The following is a 23408-nucleotide window of genomic DNA, read 5'->3' as shown; positions in this document are numbered from 1 at the left end:
CATGAGGTTTGAGAAGAACTGCTGAAGTATAAAGCCCAGAAAACTAACAGCACGAATGATTAGTAAAGAAAGTGAAGGTCTTAAGCATGGGGGATTTTACCCTCTAGTACTTTTTTTACATCATTGCTTGTTAATATCCCACTTAAAATAACTCCCATCCTTTCTGTACTCTTTTGGACAATTTGCTGTATTAAAGTTTCAGTTTCTCACGTAAACTTCATTTTTTTTTGGTCTTTCTATCTGTGCACTTTGTCATACAGGGTCTTTAAATTTGACAGTCCCACATCACTTTTTTCCTTCCAAGGTACTACTGAAATCTCCATTTTAAATACTTTCCAGTGTTCTGACATCGGCCTTCAGGTTGATATTTTAAGCTACTTATTATTTTAGTAAAATTGATCCGCCTTCCTGCTTAGACCCTTCATTCGTATTTTACCTTTGTCCTTTTCCATGGCTATGCTAATACTCACTGAAAAATTCTGTCCCACGGATTTCCTTCCATCTGCCCAGTTTTATCTTATATCACTAAATCCAGAAATGCTCACCTTCTTTTGTTGCCCTTAGCTTTTTAGAGAGAAAAAAATTTGTCCTGAATGCAGTTTAAGAATTTTGCACGTTCTATACCTTACCACCAAGTCCTGGTTACGCAACCACTGACTCCAGGTGGACAATCTCTGAAGAGTCTTGATAATGGCTGGGGTCACCTGTCTTGTAACAGAAGCCAATGACAAACCACTTCAGCAAAAAAAAAGTCCCCAAAACAATCATGGTCATGATGCCTACATCATACGACACGGCACATAATGATAATACTTCCACACTGATGGCATTCCTGTTAGTTTTAGGGCAATTGAAACCTAACAACGCGACTTCTGTAATCAGAAACATGCCCTCGAAATTTCTGCTCATCTCAGTCAGCGCGGGGTTATGATGGTGTAACCCAGGTTAATTATACCCAAAGATGTAATGTTAGGAAGTTCCACCTGCGGAGAAATGAAAACGAGGTTTACCGATTTAAGAGAATTTGAAAAAAAACCAAAGGTTTTGCGAGGGCAGGGCGGGCTGGACACAGGACGGACAAGGAAAGAAACGCGGCAACGATTAGAAGCTGAAGTGATGAACTGTTAAAGAGTGGAATCAGTAATGAGTGTCTTTACCCTACTAATTTGAAAACCTCAGGGTGAAACCCCTGGAGGAGAGACAATAGCGATAAAAGATTTATTGAAACTACAGCTATAACATGCAGCAGCTTTAACTAGACAACATCGGCAGAGACCAGTGTCCAAAATCCTTACCGTATAGTCGGGAATTATTTCTGTAGAATCATACCAAGGGATTTGGTCAAGTTTTTGTACAAATTTGTGAACTGACTTGCCGAGAATGATCAACTATTTCATTCCAACGAACCAACAAGATGAAGACCCAGCTCGGCAAACGAAATGTGTAATGCAGAGAATTTTATGCGGTTGGATGTACAAGTTTATTTTCATTCGAAAAATCCAAATTTGATTTTCTGCCAGAATTAATTATTTTTGCAAAGACTTTGATAAGTTACTGGATGAGATTTACTTTAAGAGTTGTGATATTGAGAATTTCGTGAAAAGAGTTAAACTGTCTATATATAATTTTTGAATTTGAATTTAAACTTGTAGGTATACTGCCTGGAACGGAAACTGAAGTTAACTATAATAAATATATTTGGTTTTCTAATTAACTAGGGATAAGTAAAAAGGAAAGTTTAGTCTGTAAACTTTTAAATAGAGAATAGGGAATAACACTCGATCTAATTAATTAGATCAGGGTAATAAAGGAATCTCACTGATTCTAATTAAACAGGAATTTGGCTGTTGTTGATATCTAAGATTTGGAACCTAAACAGAATGTTGGAATTTTGAATTGTTCTTGCTCATGTAAATATTTTATACATATTGTTTTTTTTCCCTTATAAACAAAGCCTTACCTCCAGAAGTGTGGTTTCTATTCACTACCTCTTTCCAATACCTGGATTGTTCTGATAGCCAATTAGCACCCAGTTAATTTGATTTTCTCAAACATTGCGGCGACTAGTCATGTGTTAGGACTGGTGATACACAGGTGTTACAATACCCCCTCAGGAGTGTATTTGCCCACTTTTCTCTATATTAATTGAACTCATTTAGACATATTTGATGGTCCTTGGATCACATTATCTTTTCTCACACCTGTGATTATTTGTATTAATCACTTTCCCCATCTCATCTAAAAACTGTAACCAGGACCATTAATCTGTTATTCCTGGCCCTCTTGAACTTAACTTATAAAATGACTTGTACTTATAATACAATCATCTGAATTTTTAAAATCCATTATATTTTATTAATTATATTTCCATACATTTACCAGTGCCTTTAACTTCCCTGCCCTGTTCATTAAATTCCATCTGTTAACTACAGTCAGAACCTCTTCTATACATTCCCTTCCAAGCACACAAATTTTCTCTCTTCCACTTCCAGATTTGTCTTTCACCTGTCTGAATCAATGTTCAACTTCTGATCTCCTGCCAAGTGAGTGCAATCCCACCCAATGCAGTGAGCATTGAATATGTTAGTTCCAGGCTTGCAGTGGTCTGACCTGCCCAGGTCCCAGCTTCCTCAGAAGCAGCTCCAATGTCTAAGCCCTCCTTTGCTCCATTTTCCAATAAAACGCCCATCTGAACAGAACTCTTAATTATATACTTACTGGCATGTGGCTTCAGGAGTAACCTGGTAATTACTGAATTGACCTTTATCTGCCATCTCTGCTCAGCTAAATCACATGAGGTATTTTTGACTTGGCTGCACTCTGAAAGAAAACCCTTTCTCCCAAAATCTTTAAAACCAAATACTGATTAGCAATTAAGATGCCCATAGATCAGGAACCTTAGGAACAGTCATTACCACTCTGTTCCATCAGGTTCCTAAGCCAGCATGGATAACTTCACTCACCTCACGGAACTGACTTCACAACCTCTAGACTCACTTTCAACTCATCTTTAAATTATTACTTGTATGATTTGATTTTTTGCACATTGTTTGGTTGTCAGTCTTTATAGTTTTTTCATAAATTCTATTGTATTTATTTTCCTGTAAATACCTACAGAAATGAATTTCAAGGTAATACATATGTAGTTTGACAATTTACCTTGACTTTAGATGTTTATTAAATTATCTGTCTGCTCTTTTTAAAGAAATGACACTTAGTTCCTCTCTGCCTACTCACTTTTGATCTTGGAGTGACTATTTCTAGAAATGTGCTCTTTATGAAACACATCTCTTTGTGAAGAGACAATGGGGAGTCAGCTGTTTCTCTAGCTCTGAAAGCTGGGGCTCGAGTTCTTCCAGCTGACAACACTTTCTGTAGCTGGTTGTCCAGACCATAGAAAGTACCCTGAAATCCTCTATTCAATTTTCCCTGCACAAGCTGTAGTTTTAGGTTATAACAGAACACTTAGATGGGCGACTTTCTTGAATGTGTTCAAATAAGCTGGTGAAAAAGCAGCTGATTGGGCAATCAAGGTCAGGTGACCAAGCAGTTTGATTGGGCAATCGAAAATTGAAAAGCTCAAACAAATAAAAAGAGGAGAAGCTCAAGCAGAGCGGCCAGTGAGTGAGTGGGCTAGTGAAGGAGTGGAGCTTTGAGGCTTTGGCTCGAGAGGTTTTGGCAGTTTTGGCAGTTGGATTGTGCAATCAAATCAATCAAGATTTGAATAGCTCAGACTCAGCAGAAAGCAGTTGATTGGGCAATCAAGATTTGAATAGCTCAGACTCAGCAGAAAGCAGCTGATTGGGCAGTCGAGGTCAGGTGACCAAGCAGTTTGATTGGGTAATCGAAAATTGAAAAGCTCAAACAAATAAAAAGAGGGGTCGCTCAAGTAGAGTGGCCAGTGAGTGAGCGGGCCAGTGAAGGAGTGGAGCTTTGAGGCTTTGGCTTGAGAGGTTTTGGCGAGCAGAGGCTGAGGACGAACTTGCTCCCAGTGAGGTAAGGCTGGGTATGTTTCTTTAATTAATTTAATTAACTTAGGGGTTGGTAATGAAGGCAGTAGACAGGGCAGTCCAGTGCTCCAATTGTCAGATGTGGGAAGTCAGGGACAGCACAATTGTCTCTGATGACTACACCAGCAAAAGGTGCATCCAGCTGCAGCCCCTGCTAAACCAAGTTAGGGGACTGGAGCTGGAGCTGGATGAACTTTGGATAATTCGAGAGGCTGAGGCAGTAATAGATCAGAGTTTCAGGGAGACAGGTAACTGGGTGACTGTCAGGAGAGGGAAGGGGAATAGACAGAAAGAGCAGAGCACCCCTATGGCCGTTCCCATCAACAATAAGTATACTGTTTTGGATACTGTTGGTGGGGATGACCTACCAGGGACAAGTTGTAGTAGTCACGTCTCTGGCACCGAGACTGGACCCTCAGCTCAGAAAGGAAGGAGGGAAAAGAGGAGAGCAACACACATAAAAGTTGCTGGTGAATGCAGCAGGCCAGGCAGCATCTCTAGGAAGAGGTACAGTTGACATTTTGGGCCGAGATCCTTCGTCAGGACTCCTTCATCCACACTATTATGTGTGTTGCTTGAAATTCCAGCATCAGCAGATTTCCTTGTGTTTGCGATTTAACAGAGGAGAGCAGTAGTGATAGATGATTCCATAGTTAGGGGGACAGATAAGAGGTTCTGTGGGAGAGATTGAGAATCCCGGATGGTCTGTTGCCTCCCTGGTGCCAGGGTCTGTGATATCTCGGATCGAGTTCTCGGTATTCTCAGGAGAGAGAGGGTGAGCAGCCAGATGTTGTGGTCCACGTGGGGACCAATGACATTGATAGGAGCAGGGATGAGATCCTGAAGAAGGAATATAGGGAGTTAGGAAAGAAGTTAAAAAGCAGGACCTCAAGGGTGGTAATCTCGGGATTGCTACCTGTGCCACGAGACAGACAGGGTAGGAACAGGAAGTTATGGCAGATGAATGTGTGGCTGAAGAGTTGGTGCAGGGGGCAGGGGTTCAGATTTCTGGATCATTGGGATCTCTTCAGGGGAAGGTCTGACCTGTACAAAAAGGACGGGCTGCACTTGAACTGGAAAGGGACCAATATCCTGGTGGGCAGGTTTGCTAGAGCTGTTGGGGAGGGTTTAAACTATTTTGGCAGGGGGGTGGGAATCAGAATGTGAGTGCAGAGATTAGGTTAGAAGGACAAGGGCATGATGCTATGGGTTCTGAGTTGGTGAGGAAGGACAGGCAGGGGACAAAACATAAATGTAGCCAGTTAGAGGGGTTGAAATGTGTCTATTTCAATGCTAGGAGTATTAGGAATAAAGGGGATGAACTTAGAGCATGGATCAGTACATGGAACTATGATGTTGTGGCCATTACTGAAACTTGGCTGGAGGAAGTGCAGGATTGGCTGATGCAGGTACTGGGGTTTAGGTGTTTTAAAAGGAATAGGATGGGAGGAAGAAAGGGGGGGCAGTAGAATTACTGGTCAGGGATAGTATCACGGCTATAGAAAGGGAGGACGCTGCAGAGGGAGTGTCCACTGAGTCAGTGTGGGTGGAAGTCAGAAGTAGGAAGGGATCAATCACTGTGCTGGGAGTAGTCTATATGCCCCCAAATAGCCCTCGGGACACTAAGGAGCAGATAAGCAGGGAGATTTTAGAATGGTGCAGAAAATACAGGTTTGTAGTTATGGGTGATTTCAACTTCCCTCATATTGACTTGCACCTCCTGACTGCAAGGGGGATAGATGGGGCTGAATTTGTCAGGTGTGTTCAAGAAGGATTCCTGACACAGTATGTGGACCGGCCGACGAGAGGAGAGGCCATACTCGATCTAGTTCTGCGTAATGAACCTGGTCAGGTGGCAGACCTCTTGGTGGGCGAGCATTTTAGTGAGAGTGACCACAACTCCCTTAGCTTCAGCATAGCTATGGAAAAGGATAAAAACAGACAAAATGGGAAAGTGCTTAACTGGGGAAGGGCTAACTATGAAGGGATGAGGCAGGAACTAGCGAGAGTAAATTGGAAACAGATGCTCAAGTGTGAAAGCACAGAGTAATGTGGAGGAAGCTTAGGGACCACTTGTGCTGGGTTCAGGATGGGTTTGTCCCACTGAGACAAGGAAAAAATTGTAGGAACAGGGAACTGTGACTGATGAAACACGTGAGGCAACTCTTCAAGAGGAAGAAGGAAGCATACGTTAGGTATAAGAAGCAGGAAGCAGCAGGGGCTCATGAGAAATGTAGGGTAGCCAGGAAGGAGCTTAAGAAAGGACTTAGGAGAGCTCGAAGGGGGCATGACAAGGCCTTGGCATGTAGGATTAAGGAGAACTCCAAGGCGTTCTATGTGTATGTGAAGAACAGAAGGATGACAAGAATGAAGGTGGGACCGCTAAAGGATAAAGAAGGCAACATGTGCCTGGAGGCAGAGGAGGTTGGGGAGGTCCTAAATGAATACTTTGCTTTAGTATTCACAAGTGAAAAGAACCTTGATCAGGGTGAGGTCAAAATAGAACAGGCCTGTGTGCTGGACAATGTGGAGATCAAGGAAGAAGAAGTGTTGAATCTTCTTAAAAACATCAAGATTGATAAATCTCCAGGGCCGGACATGATATACCCCAGGTTGTTGTGGGAAGTGAGAGAAGAGATTGCTGGAGCAGTAGCTATGATCTTTGAATCCTCTTTGGCTGCAGGGGAGGTGCCGGAGGACAGGAGAATAGCAAATGTAGTTCCCTTGTTTAAAAAAAGGTAATAGGGAGAATCCTGGGAACTATAGACCGGTGAGTCTTACGTCGGTGGTCTGCAAGCTATTGGAAAGGATTTTTAAGGACAGGATCTACAAGCATTTGGAGAAGTACAGCCTACTCAAGGATAGTCAACATGGCTTGGTGAAGGAAAGGTTGTGCCTCATGAGCCTAATTGAGTTTTTTGAAGAGGTAACAGAAGAAATTGATGAGGGTAGGGCAGTAGATGTGGTTTACATGGATTTTAGCAAGGCATTTGACAAGGTCCCCCACAAACAACTCACCCAGAAAGTCATGAGGCATGGGATCAGTGATACCTTGGCTGTTTAGATAAAAAATTGGCTTACAGGAAGAAAGCACAGGGTAGTAGTGAAAGGAAAGTATTCTGCCTGGAGGTCGGTGACTAGTGGAGCGCAGCAAGGATCTGTCCTGGGACCCCTGCTCTTTGTGATTTTTATAAATGACCTGGATGAAGAGGCAGAAGGATGGGTGAGTAAATTTGTGGACGACACGAAGACTGGAGGAGTTGTGGATGGAGCTGTAGGTTGTCAAAGGTTACAAGAGGATATAGACAGGATGCAGAGCTGGGCAGAAAAGTGGCAGATGGAGTTCAATCTGGATAAGTGTGAGGTGATGCATTTTGGAAGGACAAACCAGAAGGCTGAGGACAGGGTTAAGCGTCGGTTACTTAAGAGTGTGGATGAACAGAGGGACCTTGGGGTTCAAATCCATACATCCATCAAGGTCGCCGCACAGGTTGATAGGATAGTTAAAAAGGCCTATGGGATGCTAGGCTTCATTAATAGGGGGATTGAGTTCAAGAGTACAGAGGTCATATTGCAACTCTACAAATCTCTGTATTGTGTTCAGTTCTGGTCATCTCATTATAGGAAGGATGTGGAAGCTATGGAGAGGGTACAGAGGAGATTTACCAGGATGTTGCCTGGATTGGAAAACAAGTTTTATGAGGCAAGGTTAGCAGAGCTGGGACTTTTCTCTTTGGAGCGTAGAAGGATGAGAAGGGATTTGATAGAGCTCTACAAGATTATGAGAGGCATGGATAGGGTGGATAGCCAGTACCTGTTTCCCAGGGCACGAATAGCAAAAACCAGAGGGCATATGTACAAAGTTAAGGGAGGGAAGTTTAGGGGAGACCTCAGGGGTAAGTTTTTTATGCAAAGGGTTGTGGGTGCCTGAAATGACTTGCCAGGGATGGTGATGGAGGCTAAAACATTAGAGGTATTTAAGACCCTCTTGGATAGGTACATGGATGAAAGAAAAATAGAGGGTTACGGGGTAGTGTGAGTTTAGTACTTTTTTTAAAGGAATATAAAGGTCGGCACAACATCGAGGGCCGAAGGGCCTGTACTGTGCTGTAGTATTCTAGTGTATGGTGTCTAAAGTTTTAATTGATTAATGAGAAGTCAACTCTATTGTTTCTTATTGACTAATGGGGTCAGCAGAAAACCATTCTGGTTCCTCTTCAGTATAGGAATCACATTGCCTCTGTTCACCAAAAACATATTTGCCAACATTAACCTCTTTCGTAAAGTGCTTTTCCTTGTAGTCACAATCCTTTCCTTCTCTAGCATCACTGTCAAGCAAGTCTTTGCTTTTACCATCTCGATCAAAGGTTCTTGATGTTATTATGCGCTCACTTCCAATTCTCCGCTGGCAACTCAACCCATTCTTTTATTTTGCAGTGGGCTTTCAGATCGGAGTGATTGGTCACATGACAACCACCACCAAAGCTTTGGCACTGAGGACAAAGTGCAACGTCAAGATCTTCTTCCTTTACTCCCTTTCGTGGATCTGCAATTCTTCACTTGAGAGCTGCTCTTGCCAAATCCGAAGCATAGTCCTTCTTAGCTCCATGCAGTGGCAAACTCCTGCTAGAACTGGGATGCATGTCACTTTTTAGGGTCCCAGATGCTTTCACTGTCATACTTTTCCAAAGGGCATACCGGTATCTGCTTTCTTTTGATTTCTAGCAGCTTTTCCTTGGAATATATATACTGTATGGTTTCCTTATGTCACTTAATTTTATTTTTATCATTTAATTGACCTTTTTCTTCAATCCATTCCTTCTTATCCATTGCCCACCGAGACTCAGCAGGCACCTCACCGCTCCGCTAAGAACCTGTGCTTACAGCCAGCTTAACAGTGATTCCCTTCCTATTGGCCAGTTCTCAATTGAAGACTTCGTGTTTCTTTAAAACCTCTTGTAGACCTGTGCTCCTACCAATGAAGTGCACTTCGTGCCAGTTAAGCCCGAGTTGTCCCAACCATAAGCGGCCCAGAAGCACTGGATAACTACCTTTAACAGTGCACAGTGGAAGTTTCTTTCTCTGTTCGTTAATCTCCACTGTAACATGTACTATTCCCCTCAGTGGAACAAACACACCATTGTAAGTCTTTAAAGTCGACCTTGCCCCTTCTAGGGTGAGATGCTGCAATTTCTTCTTGTCTCTGACACCAGCAATACTGCAGCACCCGTGTCCACCTGCATTCCTTAGCGTGGCCACATCCAACTGTGGGGGGTCACCCAATAGCCGCCTTTGTGTCTTGCAACAGATAAAACATGCAAAATTTCTTCAACCACAGGGTGAGTCACTCAGTCCATCCTCAGTACATTCCATCTTGTTCACATTTTTTTTGCTTTTCCAAAAGCCAGTTTTCATTATTAGTGTTTTTGGTTGACAGTGTCTTTTTACTTTTACAGGCAAGTTCCTTTTTGCCACAGCCTCAGTAATCTAAATCCTTTATTCCAGCATTCTTTTACTGAATGCCCTGTTTTGCTACAATGGTAACACCAACTTTCAATAAGTGTCTTATTCTTAAAGTCTGCAGCAACTTTATGAACTTAGGAAGATGTGCTTCATAGCTGTGCTTCTATTGCAGCCATCTCCATAGATGTACTAATCTCAATTGCTTTCTGTAATGTTTGTTTTCTGTGAGCAAACATATCTGAATAGCTCACTGTGCAGACCACATACAAGTCTATTATGTAATGTGTCATTCAGCCACTGCCCAAAATCATAGTGTTCAGACAATTGCTTCAGCAGCACCACAAACTGTGAAATAGACTCTCCTTCCTCCTGATTCCTTTTATGAAATCTAAACCTCTCAGCAATAATCAAAGGTTTAGGTGAACAGTGGTCCTTTAAGATTTTAACTATGTCCCCTTAAGACTTATCTCCAGGCTTAGCAGGTTGTACTAGTCTGTGCAATAAATTAAACATTTTTGCACCATCACAGTCAAAAAAGTTGGAACATGAATATCATCTGAAATTTGATTTGTCAGTGCCAAATATTCAAACCTTTCAGTATATGGATATTGCTCTGTTGTTTCATTATGCAACCCCATACATCCAAATATTGTTGCCATTTTCAACCACAATCACGAAAACCCAGAAAATTTAACTAGTCTTATCTGTGTCTCTCTCCCTCTATTTAACTGCCTCATTCTCGTTCTCTTTCCTTGGATTCTCCTCTCCCAATGTTTCCAGTGGCCGCTTTCTTCTTGCTCACCCACATTATACAGCAGTAAAGCACTAGCATTGCACATGGACTTTTTTGCCAAAGGGAACAAAGCAATAAGTATTGCATGAGGACTTGTTATTGTGACGCCAATTGTTATGTTTTGTAGTACTGGGTAGCCGGCTGGCCATGAATAATACACACAAGAGATGGTGAGGTGAGAAGCAAATACACTGGTTTATTTTACTTGTAAGTCATGTATCCAGAACACCCTCTCACATTATATTCAGTACATAACACACTGGAGGTGATAGCAATCTGCAAGGGTCAAAATATACATGAATTTATAATTGAATGTTATTCACACTGCTAATTCAAATGAAATAGATGTAAGGAGATGTTTGAGGAATTGGTTTATAATTTAGTTTGCCCAGCCTTATTTATAATCTGGATACTATTCTGGATTGGGTGTTGTGTAATTAACTGGATTTGATTAGGGAGCTTAAGGTAAAGGAACCCTCAGGAGCTTTCTGTGACAGAATTCACCCAGCAGTTTGAGAGGGAGAAGCCAAAATTAAATGTAGCAGTATTATAGTAGAATAAAGGGAATTACAGAGGCATGGGAGAAAAGCTAGTCAAAGTTGATTGGACAAAGTTGACCAGCAGGGATGACGGCAGAGCAGCAATGGCTGGAGTTTCTGGGAGCAATTTGGAAGGTGCAGGATAGAAACAACCCAAAGAAGAAGTATTCTAAAGGTTGGATGACATAATCATGATGACAAGGGAAGTCAAAGCTAACAAAAAAGCAAAATAGAGGGTATATAATAGAGCAAAAATTCGTGGGAAGTTAGAGGATTGGGAAGCTTTCAAAAACCAACAGAAGACAACTAAAGTACCACAAGGAGGGAAAAGATGAACAATGAAGACAAGCTAGTCAATAATATCAAAGAGTATAGTTTTTTTTAGATTTATAAAGAGTAAAAAGAGGCCAGAGTAGATATCTGACCACTGGAAAATGATGCTGGATGGAATACAAGGATAAGCAGATGAACTGAAGAAGTATTTTGCATCAGGTTCACTGCGGAAGATACTAGCAGTATGCCAGAAGTTCAGAAGTGTTGGGGCAGAAGTTAGTGCAGTTGCTATTACTAGAGAGAAAGTGTTTGGGAAGCTGAAAGGTCTGAAGGTAGATAAGTCACCTGGACCAGACGGACTACACCCTAGGGTTCTGAAAGAGGTAGGTGAAGAGATTGTGGAGGCACCAGTAATGCTCTTTACTCGATGGGCGGAATGGCCCGATCCTCTTCTATATCGTTGGTTCTTTTGGTCTTACGCAAGGAATTGCAGATGCTGGAAGCTGGAGCAAACGAAATACTGGGGAAACCCAGTGGGTCAGACAGCATCTGTGATGGGAAACGGACAGCCGATACTTCGGTTCAAGACCCTACATCTGGATTTATAATCTGACAAGGAATTTGATAAAATGGTTAATATTTAAGGCTGAAACAGGTGAGATGGCAGATGGTGGAAATCTTGAACGATGGAGATGCACAGCGAGTTTGTGGAGGGATATAGACAGTTGACATTTCAGGTCGAGACCCTGGATCTGGCTAATATTTCAGTATTTAATATTGCACTTAATCTGACTTTCAATATTTAAGATTTGAATTTTAACATACATTCCACGGGTCAAATTCATTAATGTTGTCCAAACAGTAAAGCTGCAAAGCGTTAGGATGATGTCTTGTTTCTGCGACACTGGGAACAAACTTCATCGCGGGCCATCAGCGACTCGGGTTGCCGGGGAACGCGCGGCGGACGTATGACGCCAGGTTTACGCAGGACGCACCGTGCTGTGGGAACGGCAATGGCGGCAGATTGCACGAAAGCAGCTGGGGGCGTTCGAACGTCCCGCTCAGCGCGCGACGGCCTCGACAAAAGCATCACACTGCCGCCCGACGAGATCTTCCGCAACCTGGAGAACGCCAAGAGCTTCGCCATTGACATAGGTCAGCAGAGGCAGCTTGGAGAGCCGCTGGTGTTGAGTGTGAAGAGCAAGTGGTGAGGGGTGTTTGGCCTGAGAGGATTGGGAAGTGAGAGCCGGAGATGCTGGGGAAGAGTGGATCAGCAGCGACGGGCATGCGCGGTCCTCAGGTGGTTGTAGTTCTCTTGGTACGTCACTGCTGGGTTGATGCGGGCGTACGGGGCGCTGTAAAACTACAACTCCCGTAACGCATCGCTTTGAGAGCGCAGTCCAGCAAATACACAAACAAGTAGAGCTAGTGGAATACAATCAGTCTGGCACACGTACGTGTTGGACTTGGACTGTGCTTTAGAGTTTATTTTTATTGATTAGATAACTGGCTAGTGCTCTTACATTTACGGCGGATTAAAGTTCGATTTGACAATAGATTGTGTTTATTCAGCGGGCTTTAATGTAGATCTCCAGGTTGGATTATTCCGGTGTTCTGCTGGATCGTCGTTATATTTGAAATGACCCAGCACTTTATTCTTATGTACTGACTTGACCGAAACAGTTGTCGGCCGGTACCTCCCTAAAACATTGGTTTCTAATCTTTTTTTTTGAAGTTATCGCTGTTCTATGACCTCAGCGTTTTACCACACCAATTTCAAAGTACGTTTATGAAAGTACATGTATGTCACCATATATAACCCCGAGATTCATTTCTTGTGGGTTTACTCAATAAATCCAATAATCCTAACAGAATCAATGAAGGACTGCACCAACTGGCGTACAACCAGCGTGCAAAAGACAACAAATTGTGCAAATACAAAGAGTAAGAAATAAATATCAAGAGCGTGAGATGAAGAGTCCTTTAAAGTAAGTCTGTAGGTTGTGGGAACATTTCAGAGATGGAACAAGTGAAGTTATTCCCTTTGGTTCAAGAGCCTGATGATTGAGGGGTAATAACCATTCCTGAATCTGATGGTGGAGTCCTGATGATCTTGTACTGTACCTTCGTCCTGATTCTGGAAGTGAGAAAGGAGCATGACCATGGTGTTGGGGGTCCCTGCTGATCGATGCTGCTTTTCTGTGGCAGTGCTCTGTGTAGATGTGCTCCGTGGTGGGGAGGGCTTTACACGGAGTGGACTGGGCTATATTCACTACTTTTGGTAGGATTTTCAGTTCAAGGGCATTACTGTTTCCATACCAGGCTGTGATGCAGCCAGTCAATATACTCCCCACCACACATGGAAAGAAATTTGACAGTTTTTAGATGTCATGCCGATTCTTTGCAAACTTCTCAGGAAGTAGAGGTGCTGTCATTATTTCTTTGTAATTGCATTTACATGCTGGCCCCAGGACAGATTGTCAGAAATGATGACATCGAGAAATTTAAAGTTGCTGGCCCTCTCCACCTCTGAGCCCCTGATGGAGATTGGCTGATGGACCTCTGGTTTCCTCCTCCTGAAGTCAAAAATCAGCCTCTTGGTCTCACTGACATTGAATAAGAAGTTGTTGTGGCACCATTCAGTCAGATTTTCAATCTCCATTCTGTATGCTGATTTGTCACCATATTTAATTTGACCTACAGTAGTGGTGTCATCTGCAAACTTGAATATGGCATTGGAGCTGTGTTTAGCCATGCAGTCATAAGTGTAAAGCAAGTAGAGCAGGGGGCTAAGCACACAGCCTTGAGGTGCACCTGTGCTGATGTAGATTTGGAGGAGATGTTGTTGCCAATCCGAACTGACTGGAATCTGCAAGTGAGGAAATCGAGGATCGAATTGCAGAGGTGGTATTGAGGCCAAAGTCTTAAAGCATATTGATTAGTTTTAAGGGGATGATTGTATTGAATGCTGAACTGTAGTTGGAAAGCTTTCTCCTTTCCTAAGAACTTGATTGATCGATCTTCTTGCTCTCTGTATGGCTTATGTTGGATTTGATTTTAATTACACATGAGAATCACGTGAGACCATAAGATATAGCAGCCGAAATGAGGTTACTCATCCCATTGAGTCAGCTCAGCTGATTTATTATCCCTCAACCCCATTCTCCTGCCATCTCCCTGTAACCTTTAATGCCCTGACTATTCAAGAACCCATCAACTTCCACTTTAAATATACTCAATGACCTGGCTTCCACAGCCGTCTGTGGTAATGAATTCCACAGATACACTACCCTCTGGCAAACGAAATTCCTTCGTCTAAATGGACATCCCAAGTTTGCCGTGCCTTCTGGTCCTAGACTTGCGTTGGAAGGTTTTAGAATGTTAAATTTAAGTTGTTGAAGAATGTACTACAGTAATATTAAAAGTTCCCTTTGTTCCACTGTGAATTAATACTTTTTATATTGCTATTTCTTGAGTTTCGTTGCTGCTTTTTGAGATTTTCCTGCCAGTTTCTTTTTTTGAAGTTGCAGCAGACATCAAGTAATCATGTAAATGAACAAGCCTGTATAGATTGAATTCTCATTTATTGACTTGTTCTGGAGTTTTAGTTTGTTTCGGGAATCTGTGTTTCTAGGGGGCATTGCCTAGATTTATTGTAAAGGAAAAGTAGTGGTGAGTAGGATTTAGACATAATGACAATGTTTCAGAGTCAGGATGCTATGGAACTTGGAGGGGAACATGTAAGCAGAAATATGCTCATGCACCTGAAACTCTCCATAATGTCTATAGATGGTTTGAAGGTACTTTTGGAGTAGTTTATTGAAGTAACTGCAGTATACTTTGTGGACAGTACATATGATTTGTACTGGTGATGGAGGAAATTATTATATAAGGTGGGTGGATGAAGCAACAATGAATCTACCTGTCTTGTCCTGGATGGTGTCAAGCTTGAGTGCATATTGTACTTCATCAAGTAATTGAAGATCTTTCTGTTCTAACTTTTGCTATGTAAATAGTGGAAAGATTCTGTGATATCAGGAGGCAGATCATTCACAGGATACCCATCCTCTGTCCTGGTCTTGTAATCACAGCATTGATTTGGCTGATCGAATTGAATTTCTGGTCTTTAATGACATTCAGAATGTTGACAGTGGGAGAGTCAATGATGGTATTACCATTGTTATTGGCCGGCTGGTGGTGCAGTGGCATCAGCGCCGGACTTCGGAGCGAAGGCTCCCAAGTTCGAATTCAAGTCGGGCCACCCCCCTGAGCACGCTTTCCATCCGTTCCAGGTTGAGCGTCGAGCTAGCCACTCGGCCTCGTAAAAAAAAACAAGGGTGGTGTCAGGAATGTTCATATCGTGACCCGGTTAATCCGAAAGGAGACCAATCCTGACACTACGTGCCAGACAAGAATGGCTGACTGTCTGGTGCAACATGCTAGAAAGGACCATTGTTGTCAATGGTAAGTGGTTAGTTTCTCTTGTTGGGGATGTTCTTTGCATAGCACCTTCAAGGTATTAACCTTCCTTCACAGCTGAATATTGTTCAGATTTTGCTGCATGTGGACAGACTGCTTCCATTTGCTGAGAAATTGTACATTTTATGTGATCATTAACAGCCATTTCTCTTCTGATCTTTTGATGGATGATGAAGCAGCTAAAGATAGCTGGGCATTGGACACTGCCTGGGAAACTCCTTCAGTGATGGGCTGGGCCTGAAATGATCTGACTTGGGACTGTCATCCGATTAGTGCTTCAGTTTTACAAGGTTTCCTTGATGCTAATCTTGGTCAAATGCTGCCACGATGTTGAATCTCTGGAATTGAGATCGTTGGTTCTATATTTGGACCATAACCATGATGAGGCCTAGAGCTGAGTTGTCCTAGTAAAGACCAGACTGAAAATCTGTAAACAAGTTATTGGTCAGTAGTTGTTTTTTATGAACACAATATACCAGGCTCATTTTCCACAGTTTTGATACTTGCTAGTGTTGTAGCAGTGCTGGACAGATTGGTTAGAAGGCTGGCTAATTCTGGAGCATGAGTCTTCAATAAGGCAGGAAACAGTGGTTGTATGTGAAATATTTGAAAGATTTGAGATATAGTTACATTTTATTCTATTTTTCCTTTTCTGTGAAATTATGTATGTGAAGTGTATGGTATTGATACCCCAAAAATAAAGAGATAGCGATTAATTGAACAGTGATTGTTTGTTTTTTTTTAATTGTATTGTGGCCTTAATGGACACTACAGGTTCTCTTAGTTCAGTCAATATTTATTGCAGTGTTGTTACTAAATGCTAATGTTTCTGCAACTCTTGTTGATTTTTGTATTTATGGATAAAAGATAAGGAGTGGGATTGATTGGAAAAGTTTTATAGCGCTTGAGAGCATGATGGGTTAAATGGTTTCCTTCTGTATTGTAATATTTAAATTGCACAGAATAAGAAGTGTTCCTAGGCTCCAGAATAAAAAGTGGATTTGCCTGTGGTTTAGCATGTAAATACAAATTATTTTTCTGCTCTTAGAAAGAGCAAAACAAGTTGTTTGATTGTTGCCCCTTCTATCTCCTTTCACCAATGCTTGCATCATGTTGGCAGTAAACGCACCCACAAAATATACCATGGCCATTGAAAAGTCTCCCTCACCAGAAACCTACAAACACGTGGCTTCCAGTAAATCACAAGATGAGGGCAGCAGGCGCAAAAGAAAACAACCACCTGTGAGTTCCTTTCTGAGTCATACCCCATCCAAACTTGGAAATATTTCACTATCCCTTAATTGTAGCAAGGTAATAATCTTAAAACTTCATGCTTAACTGAGCACATGGACTGCAAGGTGGCTCATTATCTCCTTCTCATGGGTCATTAGAGTGGACAAAAATGCTGATCTGATGATTCTGTTCCCTTCAGTGAATTCAAATGTGGCACTGAAACTTGCAAATTGGGCACATCCTGGTTTTGAACCCTCTTGTCTGAGTTACGTCATTATAAAGGGTTGAGAAGGATATCTGTTTTTCTTTTCCTGAATCTGGTATGAAGAAATATCTACTGGATTTTTCCACTTCTTATTCTTATCCCATGACCTGGTCCTGGAATATGTGTGTGTAAGAAATTTGGGATTGAGTTTGTCTGTTCTTCTGAATCCCCTGTTAGTTAAATGGAGTCATTGTACTGGTCTTTCAACTGTAAAAGGTACAATAAGCTCCCTTGCTTCAGTTCCCCATTTCTAAATGTCTTTATTAATGTAATTTGATGACTCATGTGTTAGTGACTTCTGTGACTGCTTTCTGTGTTAAACTTGAGGTGAGGAATTTATATTTTCAAAAGGACAGCTCCCAGGAGATAGACTTAAAAAGCCAAAAAATAAACTTCCGATGTTCCAAGTCTGATGAAACAGAAATGCTGGAAATATTGAACAATAGTGGGGAGAGTGAAATAGAATTAATGTTTCAGGTTAACGACCTGAAGTAACCAATCTATTTCATGACATTAATCAAAGTGATATTATTTTTATGAAAGTGACTTGAAACATTAAGTCTATTCTCTTTACACAGGTATTATTTGACATGCTGAGAATATACTAAAATCTCTGTTTTAATTTAATGGATTTAGTAATGGTCAAAATTACAGAAATTCAAAACCAAACATTTCAGACTGCCGGTATTTGCAGTAACAGATTGGGCAGGTTCTTTGGAGAGAGAAAACTTTCTTGACTATATTTTAACCTGTGCAGCAGGTTCATTCTATTCTGCCATTTCCTCTGCTTCTGTTGCAACAGTTCTGATGGTGCCTCCATCTCTGTAGGTACTTCTTTCTACTCAAATGTGGCATCCCTTTCACCATTATTGACAGAACCCAAAACATGTGTATTCCATTTTCTACAATTATCGCATCGTTCACCCCACTATTAGAAGCAAGGTAGGATTTGTCCATAGTTTGAACAGTGATCCTTGCAAAGTTAGACATTCTGAGCCATGGCGATAATGAGAAGAGGGGGAGAATATGATAGATATTAATTTATCAGAGCTAGAAAAGGCAAGAGACAGGCAGCAATATATTTGTCAGCACAGAGAGTGGCACTGTATATTGGTTGTAGTGAAAAATAGCCTTCTAAATTAGATACCTGATTTGAAAGCTATTTTTCACTACAACAAATGGCAGTATAGCACAGAATCATAAATAAAATATTGAGGAATCATGTTATACCTTATTTCTCTCAAAAATCGATACCTCCTTTCAGTAGTTGCACATGAAGTAGATTAGAGCTTTGATTTATTTAATGTTCCAGGTTAAGATAAACTTTGCACGTCTTTCTCATTTTCAGACAGTTGCCACTGGATTTTAGTTCCAAGATCCTTGAACGTTGGTGGGAAGGAGACCAACTATAATTAGCAGGCAGTCCTCAATTGTACCTGTGACCTTGCCATTATAAATTGTGTTTAATCAACATCATCCACACCCCCCCCCCCACATTTGTTTCCAGATTAGTTCTCCACTCATTCTGTTGTGCTATCTTAAGTTTGCCAGTAACCTTGCAGTAGTAATACCAGGGCAACGTGTTTTAAGGATTGGAGGTTAATAGTGTGGAAGGTTAGAAAGTTTGAAGTAAATGATAAAAGAGTCTAAGTTGTGAAATATTAGAACACAACTTAAAGCATGCTTTTAAGATCAGTAGTGTCATTGGTAGAAAGTTTGTACTCTACTGTGTGTCTGTTCTATTATCTGAAACCCAGTTTATGTCCCATTCCGGGCACAGGAGTTGTGGAATTCATTAGTGGGTGACAATTCTGCAGAAGGGAAGTTAGAAATTTAAACAGAAAAGGCAATGTGATAGTGTTAAGTAATGAAATGGATTATGATATATCCAAAATCTTTCAGGAATGGACAAAGCGTACTTATTTGGGAGCATAGCTCTAGTTAGATCTAAGGCTGGGGAGAACTGAAAGCTGTTATCTGAATGTATATGGCATTTGTAACAAATTGGATGATTTAATATAAAATGGAAATTAATGGTTATGATCTATTTCCACAGAAATGTTTGTAATGAGGCCAATTTTGGGAATAGGATATTTAGGATATGGAGAAGTTGTATTGTGGAATAAGGAAATGACAGAGAAATTAAACAATTATTTAAAATGAGCAGAAAATACTGAAAATACTCATCCAGTCTGGCAGCATCCATTGAAAGAGAAATGGTTAGCATTTTTCTTGGAATCCATGGTCAGACTTTCGTAAGACCTTCTGAAAGAGAGCCAGACAAAATTCAAAAGAAAACGTGATGGTAATATCCTGGTGTGGAACAATCATACGAATAAACAGGTAATTTTCCTGTTGGGAGGCTGTGAACTGTGGTCTGTCTCAGAGATTGATGGCAGGACTCCAGCTGTTCACAGTTTACATCAACGATGAGGGGGCAAATTTTTAATAATATGAAGAGTAAAAGAGTGACATGGGTAGATATAGGACCGATTGAAAATGATGCTGGAGAAATTATAATGGGTAACAAAGAGATGGCAGAGGAACTAAATGAGTATTTTGCATCAGTCTTCACAGTGGAAGACGTTAGCAACATACCTGATAGCCAGAGGTCTCAGGGAATAGAATTAGGTACAGTTAAGATTACTAGAGAGAAAGTGCTTGGGAAGCTAAATGGACTGAGAATAGGTAAATCTCCTGGACCGCATGAGGTGCACCCACGGGTTCTGAAGGAGGTGGCTTTGGAGATTGTGGAGGCATTGGAAATGATCTTCCAGGAATCAATAGACTCTGGCATGGTTCTGGAGGACTGGAAGGTACAAATGTAGTTCCGCTGTTTAAGAAAAGAGGGAGGCAGCAAAAAGAAAATTACAGACCTATTAGTCTGACATTGGTAGTTGGAAAGTTATTGGAGTCGATCCTCAAGGACAAGTTATGAAATACCTCGAGGTGCATGACAAGATGGGCCCAAGCCAGCATGGTTTCATGAAGGGAAGATTCTGCCTCACCAATAGGTGAGGTAATCTCAAATAAGATTGACAAGGGAGAGGCTGTGGATGTTGTGTATATGGATTTTCAAAAGGCCTTCGCTAAGGTGCCGCATAAGAGGCTGCTTAATAAGATGAGAGCCCATGGAATTACAGGAAAGATATTGGAATGGGTGGAGCATTGGCTGATGGGCAGAAAGCAAAGGGTGGGAATAAAGGGATCCTATTCTGATTGGTTGCCGGTTACTAGTGGTGTTCCGCAGGGGTCGGTGTTAGGGCCGCTTCTTTTTACAATGTGTATCGATAATTTAGATTATGGATTAAATGGTTTTGTGGCTAAGTTTGCAGATGACATCAAGATAGGTGGAGAAGAAGGAAGTGTTGAAGAAACGGAAAGGTTGCAGAGAGACTTGGTCAGTTTAGGAGAGTGGGCAAAGAAATGGCAGATTAGATACAATGTTGAGAAATGTACGGTTGTACATTTTGGAAGAAGAAATAATCAGGCAGATTATTATTTGGGTGGGGAGAAAATTCAAAAATTGGAAGTGCAGTGGGACTTGGGGGTCCTTGTGCAGGATACCCTAAAGGTTATCCACCTGGTTGGATCGTCAGTAAGGAAAGTGAATGCTATATTGGCATTCATTTCAAGAGGAATAGTGTATAAGAGTAAGGAGGTGTTGATGAGGCTCTATGGGGCACTGGTGAGACCTCATTTGGAATATTGTGTGCAGTTTTGGGCCCCCTGTCTTAGAAGGGATGTACTGATGTTGGAGAGAGTTCAGAGAAGACTTACGAGGATGATTCCTGGAATGCAGGGGTTAACATATGAGGAGTGTTTGTCAGCTCTTGGACTGTACTCATTAGGGTATAGAAGAATGAGAGGGGATCTCATAGAAACATTTCGAATGTTGAAAGGGTTGGATAGAGTAGATGTGGAAAGGCTGTTTCCCTTGATGGGTGAGTCCAGGACAAGAGGCCACAGTCTTAGAATTAGAGGGTCCCATTTAAAACAGAGATGAGGAGAAATTTTTTTAGCCAGAGGGTCGTGGATTTATGGAATTCGTTGCCACATACAGCTGTGGAGGCCCGATCATTGGGGGTGTTTAAGGAGGAGATTGATAGGTATCTAATTAGTCAGGGTATCAAGGGATAGGGGGAAAAAGCCGGAAATTGGAACTAGATGGGTGAATAGTTTAGCTCATGGTGGAGAGGCGGAGCAGACTTGATGGGCCAAATGGTCTACTTCTGCTCTTTTGTCTTGTGAATTTGTAGTACATCTTTGATTGTTGGTTATAGAAAAATGGTTGATAATGTGGTTGACAAAAATACACAAAGGCTTTAAGAGTATTTAGAGCAATGAAGCAAATGGGCAAGGATGTTGTAGGTGCATTAGAATGTGGAACATTGTGAGCCCATCCACATTGATGGTAAAAGTGAAGTTGGAGAAATTGAAAAGTGCTGGTGTTCGGAGGGACCTGGATGTCCTTGTACATAAATCACTGGAAAAAGTTCACATGTAGATGCACAATTAGGAAGGCAAATAATGAATTGGTCTCTATTGCAAGAGAGCTTGGGTGAGTGTGAAGACGTCATACTGAAATTTTATGGGTCCTCATGATACCACGCTTAGAATAGTTCTACAAGTTTCATCAGAGAAAGTTATTCTTGCAGTAGAATAACTGCACCAAAGTTTCACTAGATTGACTTCAGATCTGATGGGGTTGTATCTTGATGAGATTTTAAACAGACTAACTGGGGTCAATACTCTCTGGAGTTGAGAACAACAAGAGGTGTTTCAGTGAACTTGTACAAAATTCTTACTGGGCTTTGTAGGAAGAAGGCAGAGATGATATTTTCCCCTGACTCTCCCTAAGCCAGGAGAGCAGAAATATCTTGATTCTGAAGACAGTGGATCTTTATTTACAATTGTTTATGCAAGAGTCATAGGAGTGATTCTGCACAAAAACAGGCTGTTGGGCCTACCATGTCCATGCTGACTGTTGCACCTGCCTGTACTAATTCAGTTTACAGGCGTTAAATTTGTGGCTGAGAGTACCTGCATCCGCCACCACCTTGGGCAATGCATTGCCCTTCTGGTCCCCTGTAAATTTCCTTTCTCTCATTTTTAATCTATGCCCTGCCTTACCCTCACCATAGGAAAAAGATTTTGACTACCTCATCTATCATCCTCATAATTGTGTTCACCCCATTCAGTTCACTCCTAGGCCTTCCTTGCTCCAGTGAAAAAAAAATCCAGCCTTTCTAATATCTTATAATTGAAATTTCTCAATCCAGGCAATATGCAGGTTCTTCTCCTTTGCACTCTCTCCAGTTCATTCACATTCACATTCCAAAACATGGACATCCCGGCAGGGGAAAATATCACCTCTGCCTTCTCCTGACAAAGCCCAGTAAGAATTTTGTACAAACTGAAACACCTCTTGTCCTTCTAAGCTCCAGAGAGTACTGACCCAGTCTGCTCAACCTCTCATCAAGACACAACCCTATCAACCCTGGTCAAGCTGGTGACCAGAAATGTGCTCAGTACTCCAACCATTGTTTCATAGCTGACAAAGCGTTATGCCTTATCACCATACTCTTATCTGTGCTTCCACTCTTGAGGACTTACGGACTTGTAAACCAAAGGTTCCTCTATTCATCAGATCTTCCTAGGGCCCTACCATTTATCAGGTACAGTTGCAAGAAAAGGTTTGTGAACCCTTTGCAAGTACCTGGTGTTCTGTATTGCCTACTCATAAAATGTGGTGTGATCTTCATCTAAGTCCCAATAATAGACCAGCATGATCTGCCTAAACTAATAACACACAAACAATTGTACTTTGCATGTCTTTATTGAACACATTGTTTAATCATTCACAGTCCAGGCTGGAAAAGGTATGTGAACCTTTGTATTTAATAACTGTTATAATCTCCTTTAGCAGCAATAACTTGCTGATCAGACTTGCACAACAGCAAAGAGGAATTTTAGACCATTCCTCTATACAAAACTGTTTGAGTTCATCAATATTTCTGGGATACCTTGCATGAATAGCACTCTTCAGCTCATGCCACAGCTTCTGAATTGGGTTTAGGTCTAGATGCTGACTTGGCCATTCCAAAACACGGATTTTCTTCTTTTTAAACTATTCTGTTGTTGATTTACTCTTGTGTTTCGGATCATTGTCTTGTTGCATTATCCAACCTCTGTTAAGCTTCAGGTGATGGACCACTACCCTGACGTTCTTCTGTAAAATGTCTTGATACAAATATAGTTTTGAATTCATTGTTCCCTCAATGATTGCAAGCTGTCCAGGTCCTGAGACGGCAAAGCAGTTTCACAGTTGGGATGAGGTTTTGGTGATGGTG

General features: G+C 41.5%; 1 protein-coding gene across 3 annotated transcripts in view; it reads left to right on the top strand.

Moving 5' to 3' along the window:
- Nucleotides 1-11774: 11774 nt before the first annotated feature.
- Nucleotides 11775-23408, top strand: part of pank4 (pantothenate kinase 4 (inactive)) — an 82737-nt gene continuing 71103 nt past the window's right edge. Inside the window, exon 1 of one of the 3 annotated variants that reach the window (XM_063033158.1) lies at nt 11775-12233. In XM_063033158.1, coding sequence (XP_062889228.1) covers nt 12047-12233 — 187 coding nt within the window. In that variant the 5' untranslated portion in view covers nt 11775-12046. The remainder of the gene's footprint in view (nt 12234-23408) is intronic. The other 2 variants (XR_010016092.1, XM_063033156.1) reach the window with 2 other exon arrangements.

The sequence above is a fragment of the Mobula hypostoma genome, chromosome 25, assembly GCF_963921235.1.
Source record: "Mobula hypostoma chromosome 25, sMobHyp1.1, whole genome shotgun sequence".
Taxonomy (NCBI): Eukaryota; Metazoa; Chordata; class Chondrichthyes; order Myliobatiformes; family Myliobatidae; genus Mobula; species Mobula hypostoma.
This window is presented reverse-complemented; position numbering and strand designations above follow the sequence as displayed.